This window comes from Rhinopithecus bieti, unplaced genomic scaffold, assembly GCF_001698545.2.
Source record: "Rhinopithecus bieti isolate Rb0 unplaced genomic scaffold, ASM169854v2 scaffold_5480, whole genome shotgun sequence".
Taxonomy (NCBI): domain Eukaryota; kingdom Metazoa; phylum Chordata; class Mammalia; order Primates; family Cercopithecidae; genus Rhinopithecus; species Rhinopithecus bieti.
In genome coordinates, this window is record NW_016804710.1 from 7,705 (window position 1) to 21,274 (window position 13,570).

The following is a 13,570-nucleotide window of genomic DNA, read 5'->3' on the forward strand; positions in this document are numbered from 1 at the left end:
TAAAAGCTTTGCCACATTCTTCACATTTATAGGATTTCTCTGCAGTATGAATTTTCTTATGTTCAGTAAGGTTTGAAGATTGGTTAAAAGCTTTGCCACATTCTTTACATTTGTAGGGTTTCTCTCCAGTATGAATTATCTTATGTCTAGTAAGAGTTGAGAACTGGTTAAAGACTTTGCCACATTCTTCACATTTGTAGGGTTTCTCTTCCATTAGAATTTTCTTATGTGCAGTAAGTTTTAAGGACTGGTTAAAAGCTTTGTCACATTCTTCACATTTGTCGGGTTTCTCTCCAGTATGAATTTTCTCCTGTTTATTAAGGTTTGAAGATATGTTAAACTCTCTGCCACATTCTTTACATTTGAAGGGTTTCTCCCTAGCATGTATTCTCTTATGGTTAGTAAGATTTGAGAATAGGTTAAAAGCTTTTCCACATTCTTCACATTTATAGAGGTTCTCGCCAGTGTGAAGTATCTTTTTTGTGGTTAGGTGTGAGGACTGGCTAAAGACTTTGTCACATTCTTCATATTTGTAAGGTTTTTCTCCAGTATTAATTATTTTATGTATACTAAGGTGTGAGGCCTGTTTAAAGGCCTTGCCACATTCTTCATATTTGTTGGATTTCTCTTCAGTATGAATTATCTTATGCCTAGTAAGTTGTGAGGACTGGTTAAAGGCTTTGCCACATTCTTCACATTTGTAGGGTTTTTCTCCAGTATGAATTCTCTTATGTTTAGTAAGGGTTGAGAATCGGTTAAAAGCTTTGCCACATTCTTCACATTTATAGGGTTTCTCTCCACTATGAATTTTCTTATGTTCAGTAAGGTTTGAAGACTGGCTAAAAGCTCTGCCACATTCTTCACATTTGTAGGGTTTCTCTCCAGTATGAATTTTCTTATGTCTAGTAAGGGTTGAGGATCGATTAAAAGCTTTTCCACATTCTTCACATTTGTGTGGTTTCTCTCCAGTATAAATTTTCCTATGGTTAATTAGGTTTGAGTGTTGGCTAAAAGCTTTGCCACATTCTTCACATTTATAGGATTTCTCTGCAGTATGAATTTTCTTATGTTCAGTAAGGTTTGAAGATTGGTTAAAAGCTTTGCCACATTCTTTACATTTGTAGGGTTTCTCTCCAGTATGAATTATCTTATGTCTAGTAAGAGTTGAGAACTGGTTAAAGACTTTGCCACATTCTTCACATTTGTAGGGTTTCTCTTCCATTAGAATTTTCTTATGTGCAGTAAGTTTTAAGGACTGGTTAAAAGCTTTGTCACATTCTTCACATTTGTCGGGTTTCTCTCCAGTATGAATTTTCTCCTGTTTATTAAGGTTTGAAGATATGTTAAACTCTCTGCCACATTCTTTACATTTGAAGGGTTTCTCCCTAGCATGTATTCTCTTATGGTTAGTAAGATTTGAGAATAGGTTAAAAGCTTTTCCACATTCTTCACATTTATAGAGGTTCTCGCCAGTGTGAAGTATCTTTTTTGTGGTTAGGTGTGAGGACTGGCTAAAGACTTTGTCACATTCTTCATATTTGTAAGGTTTTTCTCCAGTATTAATTATTTTATGTATACTAAGGTGTGAGGCCTGTTTAAAGGCCTTGCCACATTCTTCATATTTGTTGGATTTCTCTTCAGTATGAATTATCTTATGCCTAGTAAGTTGTGAGGACTGGTTAAAGACTTTGCCACATTCTTCACATTTGTAGGGTTTTTCTCCAGTATGAATTCTCTTATGTTTAGTAAGAGCTGAGAACCAGTTAAAGGCTTTTCCACATTCTTCACATTTGTAGGAATTCACTCTAGTATGAATTCTTCTATGCTGAGTTAGTTGTGAAAGAATGTAAAATAATTTGCCACATTCTTTACATTTGAAGTGTTTGTTTCCTGTATGTCTTCTCTTACATCTATTTGAATTTGAAAATTTATCAAAGACTTTCACATATTTATTACATTGGAATATTTTGCTTGGTGTAGCTGTCAAATATTGTTTAACTGTATTACGACCTCCTTTGTGCCCCGTACACTCATCCACATGTTTAAAGCCTTTTCTTAACTGTAAATTCTCATATTCACATCTTCCATATCTTCTCAGTGTCACTTTTTGGAAAGAATCTTTTATGTTCTGCTCTGGCCAAAGGTCTTGGGCAAAATGAAAAGACATTACTGAAAGAAATCAAAATAAGAAATTACTCCACTTGCTAGATTCATATAAATGTACTTTACAAATCTAATCTATAAAATTGTACAAACTACATAAGCAAGATTGCATAGCAAAATACCACAGGCTCTAATTTCTTCATAGACACATAAATGTAACAAAAACATAATGACCAAAATACATTTGTGGAAAATGTATAAATGAGTTTGGTGTGTGCAGTGCCCCAGGTGAGCACAATGCAAAGAGCCACAGAGAAGAGACAAGTCTGTTTTATTTACCAACAAAGTTCTTTCTGTTCCCCAATATAACACATTGCCTTTAGAAGTAAATTGCCTACTCCTAGTTTTCTTTTTTAAAGAAAAGAAAATAATAACAAACATATACATCTTCATTTCTGGCTTCTACATGCCTTCGCAGACATTGGTTTCTGTCTCCCGTGACATAGAGGGCTGAAAGAAATGGTAGTATACTTTGGAATGACATTTTGAGTCTGCTGAGATCAAAGGTAAATGTTACAGCAGTGAAGAGACTGCAGTACTACAGACAGGTAACAGTTGTAGCAAGTGATTACTGACTATCAAGAAGAAACATGAACAAACTCTTTTAACTGAAAAAAAAAAAAGCTAGAAAATTTCAGACAAGACACATCCTAAGAACATGTCTGAAAGACTCTCAGAATCACTACTCGAGACAAATGGTTTCTGACTATGCCAGGACAAAGCTACATTATAAAGATTGTGACAGACAACTTGTTTTTAATTTACAAATTTCAATTAAAGATTACAATGTATAAAAAATATTAGGGCAATACAGCCCCACAAAATTGTACAACTTTCAGAAAGCAACCATTAAAACTAAAATATACAGATTAATTTTAAAATTTAAAATAAATTGAATAATATTCCATGAGTGAATAGGAATACAAACTATTGAAAATCAGAAAATGAGAATACCAACAAAATATTAAAATAGCAAAAAACAGAAGTTGTGGAGGTAAAATACAAAAAAACCCAAAATATCAAAGAAAATTAGTGTAAAAATAAAGACAACAAACAAACTAGAATACACACAAAGACATATATAAAACATATATAAGCAAAATTTCAAAAGTCACAGACAAGAGAATCTTGGGAACTGCAAGATGAAAGTGATATGTCATTTATAATAATAGTCTTATAAGATAGCCAGTGAATCAGGCCAGAAGGGAAGTGTGATACAGTCAAAGTGCTGAAAACAATAGCTGTCAAGTGAGAATACCAACAACTGTCCTGCCAAATAAAAAAAAAACACCTTCCAAAATAACAAAATTCGGCTGGGTGTGATGACTCATGTCTGTAATCCCAGCACATTGGGAGACCAAGGTGAGTGGATCACTTGTGGTCAGGAGTTCGAGATCAGCCTGATCAACATGGTGAAACCCCATCTGCACTAAAAATATAAAAAATAATTAGTGAGACATGGTGGTGCACTCCTGTAATCCCAGTTACTTGGGAAGTAAGAGACAGAAGAATCGCTTGAACCCAGGAGGTGGAGGTTGCAGTGAGCCTAGGTCACACCACTACACTCTAGCATGGGCAACAAGAGTGAAACTCCATCTCAAAATAAATAAATAAATAACAAAATTCTGAAAATGTATTTTGGTGCTGCCTATGCCCTACATATCGAAGATGCTGAAAGGAGTTCCTTCCACTGAAAATAACATGATACAAGAAAATGGCACATAATCATGAAAATACATGACTTTTGGCCAGGTACGGTGGCTCATGCCTGTAATCCCAGCACTTTGGGAGGCTGAGGAGGGCAGATCACAAGGCCAAGAGATCGAGACCATCCTGGCAAACATGGTGAAATCCTGTCTCTACTAAAAATACAAAAATTAGTTGGGTGTGATGGTGCATGCCTGTAATCCCAGCTACTCAGGAGGCTGAAGCAGAAGAATCACTTGAACCCGGGAAACAGAGGTTGCAGTGGGCCAAGATCATACCACTGCACTCTAGCCTGGTGACAGAGTAAGACTCCATCTAAAAAAAATAAATAAATAACTTTCTGGGAAAGATATGCACATACACAAAAACAGAATTTCACAGCATTATCATAATGATGCATAAAGCATTTTTAATTATTCTCTAAAATGTGAAAGATAAAAAGCACAGAAATTATTATAAACACCTGCTAATGAATATACAACATATAAAGATATAATTAACAACATCAATGACGAAGTTGAGGGCAGATGTAATGAATAAGAATTTTCGTATGCAAATAAAGTTGATTTTTTACTAGATTATAATATACTGTTTTATCTTGTAGAGGTTTTCTGTAATCCCCAAGGAACCACAAAGAATATATCTGTGTAGATACACAAAACCAAGTAAGAAAGAAATAAAAGCATATAAATACAAAAATCAAAAGACACAAAGGAAGAAAAAAGAGAGAAAATAAGGGACAAAGATACAAGAATCAAATTACACAATAACGTTAGCAAGTCTTTGTTTCAGAAGATTATTTAAATATACACATAATTAACTTTATTTAAATATCTATATATTAAATCAAGAGACAAACTTTTGGCCAGGCATGGTGGCTCATACCTTTAATCCCAGCACTTTGGGAGGCTGAGGCAGGTGGATCAACTGAAGTCAGGAGTTCAAGACCAGCCTGGCCAACATGGTAAAACCCCATTCAATTGAAAATACAAAACTTAGCTGGGCATGGTGGCAGGTGCCTGTAATCCCAGCTACTCAGAAGGCTAAGACAGGAGAATTGCTTGAACCTCAGAGGCAGAAGTTGCAGTGAGCCAAGATCATACCACAGCACTTTAGCCTGGGCAACAAGAGCAAAACTCCATTTCCCAAATAAATAAATAAATAAATAAAGACATACATTCAATAATGGAATTAAAAATTTTTGAAAACCAAGATCCAACTTGACTTTCTACAAGAGTCAGCTGAGACCTAATTATAAAACAAGACTGAAAGTGGCATGATGGATGTATATATTCTACACAAATATTAACAAAATGAGAAAAGATGTCCAAAAAATTACACAAGCTACATCTTAAGTAAAAAACTGTCATATTTTATAAAATGTACTTTAAGTCAAAACTCCAAAGAGAAACATTAAACAATAATAGATTCATTTACCAGGAACCTATGACAAATTTGTATATACGAGTGTGTGTTGTGTGTGTGTGTATCTCACTTTATGGTTTCAAACACATAAAGCAAATATTAACAGAATAAAAGAAACACATAGAGAGCAACATAATTATAGTAGGATATTTCAATACCCCACTTTCTGTAATAAAAATAAAGACAGAATATAAGGGAAGAGAGGACTCAGGCAGTAAAAAACAGATATATTTAACAGAAATATAGAGAATACTTCTCAAGAACATTAGGATGTACACACTTTTCAATAGCTTATACAACATTCTCCTTGACAGACCACCTGGTAGGCCAAATAAGAAGTCTTAACAAATTTTATAAAACTGAATTTTTATGGATTACTTTCTATGACAAAAATGAAATGAGAATATAAAACAATAATAGAAAAAAACTGAAAAACTGGCTGGGTGCAGTAGCTCATGACTATAAGGGAGGCCAAGGCGGGAGGATCACGAGGTCAGAAGATTGAGACCATCCTGGCTAACACGGTGAAACCCCGCCTCTACTAAAAATACAAAAAAAAAAAAAAAAAAAAAAATAGCTGGGCATGGTGGCGGGTGCCTGTAGTCCCAGCTACTCGGGAGGCTGAGGCAGGAGAATCACTTGAACCTGGGAGGTGGAGGATGCAGTGAGCCAAGATCGCACCACTGCACTCCAGCCTGGGTGACAGAGTGAGACTCTGTCTCAAAAAAAAAAAAAAAAAAAAAATACTGAAAACTTTTACAAATACATAGACATTAAACCACACACTTTTGAGTATGCTCTTGTTCAAGGGTTGAAATAATTAATATTGTGAAGATATCCATACTGCTCAAAGTAATCTACTAATTTAATGTAATGTTTTTTAAAATTTCTCATTGCATTTAAAGTATATAAAATCTCAAGAGACAATAAAGTACCCAAGAATCTTTCCCCCCCAAAAAAAGAAAAAAAAAGCAATGTTAAAGGCATTACAGTTCTTGAATTCAAAACACATTACAAAGCTACAGAATTAAAACAATTTGGTAGGAGCATAAAGGTTTTAAAAAAGGTTGACTAATAAAGTAGAATGCAGTACATATATAAACTTACACATATATGATCATATGAAGAGCTATTTGCATACCAATAATTATTGTAGGATTGTCACTGAAAGCACATAAGTAAAAACAATGCAAATTTCTGTCACCAAACCACTCAGTAGATATAATTTGAAATACCCAGGATTGAAAAAGCAGGAAATATTCTAACTATAGAGACAAAGCTAGAAGACATTATGTAAAATGAAATGGGCCAGCCACAAAAAGATGGAGATTGTATGATATATATAAAGCAGTTACACTCTTAGAATCAGAAAACAGAGTGGTGTTTGTGAAGTGTGACAAAAATGGGAAAAACTGGTAGTTGTTTAATACGTATTGAGATTTAGTTGTGCAAGATAAAAACATTCTAGGGATATGTTGCATAGCACTGTCAATATAATTAAGATGACTAAATTGAATATTTAAAAATACTTGATTATAAATTTTGTTATGTGTTTTGACAAGTAAAATAAATAATCATACCTAAAAAAGATAGAGTTATGACAGTTTTCAAATTATCTTTCAATCCAAACGTTTCCTCCCACACAAAAATATGGATTCAAATATAACTAAATGTTGAAATTAGGAGAACTTTTATGACTGCTCACCTAGACAAAGTTAAACAACCATTCACAACAAACCTGTATCAGAAAAATACAAGTCATTAAAAAAACAGGGATAATATTTACAAAGACATAATTATATTGGCAGTAGACAATGAATATGGCTAATTTATAGTTGATTTTGCTCCACACTGTCTTAAACTGCAGAGTTAAATATTGTCATACACAATTAAAATATAAACTAAAACATCAAAATACAATTAACTGGTGTGAGGTGGCATATCCTAAAATATATAACACAAAAATATTAAATTGCAAAACAAAATTACAACATGGAATGTAAAACTTATCAAACGCCATCAAGTATGTCAATATATTCAAGAAAGAAATATTGGAAGAAGAATATAGGAAAAAAAGTAATAGAAAGGTTACCTGAAGACATAAAAGGCGGAGAACTTCCCAAATTTTGATGTAATAAAAAATTTTAACCAGTAAGACTTGATTCAAAATTATTTTACTTCAAAGAAAAAATACAAATAAAGCCTTTCCGAAATAAGAGGTCGGCTGGGTGCGGTGGCTCACACCTATAATCCCAGCACTTTGGGAGGCTGAGGCAGGCGAATAACCTGAGGTCAGGAGAGTTCGAGACCAGCCTGACCAACATGGAGAAACCCCGTCTCTACTAAAAATACAAAATTAGCTGGATGTGGTGGCACGTGCCTGTAATCCCAGCTACTCAGGAGGCTGAGGCAGGAGAATCGCTTGAACCCGGGAGGCGGAGGTTGTGGTGAGCTGAGATCATGCCATTGCACTTCAGCCTGAACAAGAGCGAAACTTTGTCTCAACAAAAAAAAAAGCACATGAAAAATGAAATATTAATCTGTTAATAAATACGCAATATAAAATAATTTGTAATAACAACTGAAAAATACAGAGGTATCGTTTTTGTATTTAATTGAAGTTGTTATGAGATTAAAAATATTGGCCGGGTGCAGTGGCTCATGCTTGTAAACCCAGCACTTCGGGAGGCTGAGGTAGGTGGATCATGAGGTCAGGAGTTCAAGACTAACCTGGCCAAGATGGTGAAACCCCGTCTCTACTAAAAGTACAAAAATTACAGCGAGCCTGTAATCCCAGCTACTTGGGAGGCTGAGGCAGGAGAATCACTTGAACCTGGGAAGCAGAGGTTGCAGTGAGCCAAGATCACGCCACTGCACTCCAGCCTGTATGACAGAGCGAGATTCCATCTCAAAAAAAAAAAAAAAAAAATTGTTTTAAGATGTTTTATGTAATCTCCATTTTTCATGACCATTATGAAAATAATATTTATAGAATGTGTGAAAAAAATTTTAAAAATAAAGCATGTCACTACACAATTAAAATTTAAATTGAAGAAAACAAGAAAAAACATATCTAAAGGAAACACATAAAACAATAACAATAAAACTGATTTTATTTATTCTTCATTTATTTAAACAATTTATTTAAATAAATAACTTCATTTATTTAAACAATCATTTTAAATATAAATTAACTAAACAACTTAATAAAAAGAAATGTAATCCCAGTATTTTAGGAGTCCAAGGTGGGCTGAACACTTGATTCTAGGATTGCAAGACCAACACAGGCAACATAACAAAACCCTGTCTCTACAAAAAAATACAAAAAAACTAGCTGAGTGTGATGGTAGTCACTTGTAGTAGAGCTACTTGAGAAGCTGAAATAAGAGGATTATCTGAGTTTGGGAGGTTGAGGCTGCAGTGAGTTGTGATTACAAAATTACGAGCCAGCCTGATTGACAGAGTGAAACCCCATCTTAAATATAAGTGAATAAGTAAATACATTTAAAAAAAAAAAAAAGAAAAAAAGAAAATGCCTGAATGCCTTAAGAAAAAAGCATACAATATGCTGCCTATAAGAGACTAATTTTAGGCCTGGCATAGTGGCTAACACTTGTAATCCCAGCACTTTGGGAGGCAAAGACTAGCCTGGCTAACATGGTAAAACCCTGTCTCTACTAGAAAAAAAAAAAAAAAAAACAAAATTAGCCAAGCATGGTGGCACTACTCAGGAGACTGAGGCAGGAGATCACCCAAACCTGGAAGGCAGAGGTTGCAGTGAGCCAGCCTGGGTGACAGAGCAAGACTGCATCTCAAAAAGAAATAAAAACGAAACTCATATTAGCATTGAGTCAAATAGGTTGAAAATATCAGAATGGGGAAAATATCTTTATTCTATACTAATAGTAACCACAATTGGGTGAGGTAGTCATAATTATATTAGACATAATATGCTTTAAGTGAAGACTAGCATGAGACAAAGATTGATATTATATAATAGTATAATGAGCTATTCCACCAGGAACATGTAACTATGATATTTATCTATATGTATATGTATATATAACAGTAGGGCTTCAAAATATATAAAGAAAATATTTACAAAAGTGAAGCAAGAAATACATAGCAACATAATAATTGTAGACATCAAGACCCCATTTTCAATAATAAATAGTTCAGATAAAAGATCAATAAGAAAACAGCAAACTTAGAAAACATTATAGACTTACTAATTTTTTTACATATAGAAGAATACCTGAGAGAGGATAATTTATAAAGGAAAAAATGGCCAGGTGTGGTGGCTCACGCCTGTAATCCCAACACTTTGGGAGGCAAAGGCGGGTGGATCACCTGAGGTCAGGAGTTCAAGACCAGCCTGGCCAACATGACAAAACCCTGTCTCTAATAAAAATACAAAAATTAGCCAGGTGTGGTAGTAGGCACCTATAATCCCAGCTACTCCAGAGGCTGAGGCAGGAGAATCACTTGAACCCAGGAGGTGGAGGTTGCAGTGAGCTGGGATCACACCATTTCACTCCAGCCTGGGCAACAGAGGAAGACTCAGTCTCAAAAAAAAAAAAAGGTTTATTTGGCTTAGTTTGACAGACTGCACCTGTACAAGAAGTGCATGACAGCATCTCCTTCTGGTGAGGATCTCAGGAAGCTTACGATCATGGTGGAAGGCAAAGAGTAACTGAACATATCATATGGTCATAGACAGAGGAAGTATGAGGTGAAGGAGCTAGTTTCTTTTAATTAACCAGCTCTCATTTGAATTAAGAGTATAAACTTTTTGATTACCAAGAGGATGATGCCAAGCCATTCATGAGGAATTTGGCCCCATAGCCAAAACACTTCCCACTAGGTTTTATATCCAACATTGAAGAGTACATTGCAGCATGAGGTTTGCAGAACATGGACATGCAAACCATATTACAGACCAACTAAGCTTAACAGACATATACAAAAGTTTTCAGTCAAAAGCAAGAGAATGTACAATTTTTTTTTTTTTTTGAGACAGAGTCTCACTCTGTCGCCCATGCTGGAGTGCAGTGGCGCGATCTTGGCTCACTGCAAGCTCCACCTCCCGGCTTCACTCCATTCTCCTGCCTCAGCCTCCCGAGTAGCTGGGACTACAGGCGCCCACCACGATGCCTGGCTAATTTTGGCATTTTTAGTAGAGACGGGGTTTCACCATGTTAGCCAGGATGGTCTCGATCTCCTGACCTCATGATCCGCCTGCCTCGGCCTCCCAAAGTGCTGGGATTACAGGCCTGAGCCACCACATCCGGCCCAGAATGTACAATATTCTTATTTGTATCTGGTGTATTCTGTTAGGAGTCATACCAAGTCTTATGAAATTTAAAAATATCAGTGAACTGCAGGGGCTCATGAGACCAAGGTGGGAGGATTACTGGGCCAGAAGTTTGAGACCAGCATGGACAACTTAGTGAGGCCCTGTTCCAACAAATAATCAAAATATTATCCAGACATGGTGGTCCCATAGTATGTCTGTAGTCCCAGCTACTCAGGAAACTGAGGTGGAAGAATCACTTGAGCCCAGGAAGCTGAGGCTGCAGTAAGCCAGCCATGCCACTGCACTCTAGCGTGGGTGACAGAGTAAGATCCTGTCTCAAAACAATGACACTTCAATAGATTTAAAACTGTATATTTTATATAATGGGTTTTTACAACAATATTTTAAGAAAAACTGAAAAAATATAGGATTATAAATCTTTTCAAAAATTGCCTCAAATCACAAAAGTGTTTCTCTCACACAAAGGAAATATAAATTCATCATTAAACACACAGTGAAAAAAGATGATTTCCATGACTACTTAGACAAAACCACCATTTAAAATCAGCTAAGAAAGAATATAAACAAGATAAGCCATAACCAAAATTTGGGTCATATTTATAGATAAAACACACACATATATAATCTGATTGTAATAGACATATGGCTAATTTATTTTTTAAACCCCACATTGACTTAAAAGTGTACAAACAGAATTGCAAATTGTCTAAAATTACGTAAGTAAAACAAAACACCAATAATCTGATGTTAAAAAACCTACACTGAAAAACCACACTAATATGGAACTACAAAACAATAAGAGAAATGTTTATTCATGAAATCTTTTTTGCAACATTGATGTACCATTAAGAAAGAATTTGTCTAGATAACTGCAATATTTAACTGTGTACTCATGGAAGACAGGTATTTTGAATCAATGGCACATGTTGTGTGGCAGTAAAAGTTCAGAGAAAATGTAGTATAATCATAAATAGAAAATGCTAATGAGAAAACTTTAATAAATGAGCATGTAAAAAGAAGTGGAGATATTTCTGATATTTAAAATATATGCTATTCTTACACAAAATAAAACTTCTCTAACCTGACTTTAGAAGCAAAGAATACCCTTACACTGCTAAAGAGAAAATAAGTATGTGTATGTATATATTTGTGTATGTAATATATATTTATATGTGTAAGTATGTGTGTGTGTGCACGCACAGAATATGGTTAGAGTCTCTAATATATAAAAGAAGTATTTGAGAATAAATTATGTTATTACTTAGATATAGGCTGAAGAAAGTGGGTGAAAATCCTATAATTTGTTTATACCAACAGCTCAAATTTGTAAGTAACTATTTTAGTAAATATGGAATGCCTACTAATTATCTAATTTACTTTAGGCATAACTTGTAAATTCTAGTATATTGCCCTAAATGTCTGAATCTAAAGTTACAGACAAATTTAAAGTAGGAAATAAAAAACAAAATATATACAGAGAGTAACATCAGTAAGATGGAAAAATAAAAGGTGCCCTATTTTCTTATACCCCAACAGCAAAAACATTTATCAGCTATCTCTGACCAAAAAAAACAATGTGTTTATGAGAGAACCAGGCATCATGTATCACACCTGTGATGACAGCTACATGGTATATTCAGGTTGAAGAATTGCTTCAGACCAGAATTTAAAGACCAGCCTCGGTTATAAAGCAAGAACCCATCTAAAAAATAAGTGCCTTAAAGCAAACAAACAAACAAAAAAAAGAACAAAAAAATAGAAAATAAATAAATAAATAAAAAATAAGTGCCTTTAAGAGAGCTCCGAGATGCAGGGAGGGAGTTATGAAACTGCTAGAGCCAAAGATTGAGAAGTGTTCCTTTTCAGAAGGCGGGCCCTCATTCAGGAGGCAAACTACAAGACCCCTGTACTTGGCTACAGACCAGGAAACGGCCCTCCCAACTTGGTCCGACTAAGAATTCTGAGCTTACTCTGTCATCACCTCAAATTTCTCCTAGTCACAGTCTGCGAGAGGTCTTGTCTTTCCAGAGGCCTGGAGGAGAACACCCATTTGTAGCCATGCAGGCAGGCCTGCAGACCTTGGCCTTTACTGTGGTCCCTGAAACAGTTCAATGACTCAGTTCCAGCTCCCTGATCCACAGTTCACGGTCAGTTCTGCCTGTAGACATAAAAACCCACACAGTGGCTGGGCGTGGTGGCTCACGCCTATAATTCCAGCACTTTGGGAGGCAGAGACGGGTGGATCACCTAAGGTCAGGAGTTCGAGACCAGCCAGACCAACATGGTAAAACTCCGTCTCTACTACAAATACAAAATTAGCCAGGCATGGTGGCAGGGGCCTGTAATCCCAGCTACTTGGGAGACTGAAGCACGAGAATCGCTTGAACCTGGGAGGCGGAAGTAGCAGTAAGCCGAGATCATGCCACTGCAGCCTGGGCAACAAAAGCAAAACTCCATCTCAAAAAACAAACCAAAAACCCGCACAGTGACCTGGAAAAATCCTCGCTGGTATTCAGTGAAAGCCATACTCATCCACATCCTGATATGAGGCCCACCATATGCAGACCCAACTGCAAAAACATGCCCTAATATCTGCCCTACAGAGCAAATGTCCTGAAGGACATTCAGCCTATCCAAAACTAAAATGGGAATTAAAACCACCCAAGCTTCTAGTAACAAGCTAATAAAGGTGGACCCTAATGCAGACCCAGCATCCTTGTGACTAAGCTACAACCCCTCTCCACTACAAACCCAGAGGGCATCCCATCACTTGGGGGCTCAACAAAAGAAGATCTTTACCTCCTAAAATTAGTTTATAAAGAGGGTTTTGCTCTTTCAAATTCACAGACACCAGTGCAAAACTATATTGTGCCCATTGTCAATGCTTTTATCATAGCACTGAAAGTATGTGGCAAAAGAATTAGTTAAAAAAAAAAAAAAAAAAAAAAAAAAAAAAAA

At 35.7% G+C, this 13,570-nt stretch overlaps 1 protein-coding gene across 1 annotated transcript in view; it reads right to left on the bottom strand.

Annotated features, from left to right (window-relative positions):
• Nucleotides 1–12: 12 nt before the first annotated feature.
• Nucleotides 13–13,570, bottom strand: part of LOC108528443 (zinc finger protein 107-like) — a gene marked incomplete at its 3' end in the record, with an annotated part of 39,972 nt that continues 26,414 nt past the window's right edge. Inside the window, exon 5 of the mRNA XM_017870237.1 lies at nucleotides 13–2,169. Coding sequence (XP_017725726.1) covers nucleotides 13–2,169 — 2,157 coding nt within the window. The remainder of the gene's footprint in view (nucleotides 2,170–13,570) is intronic.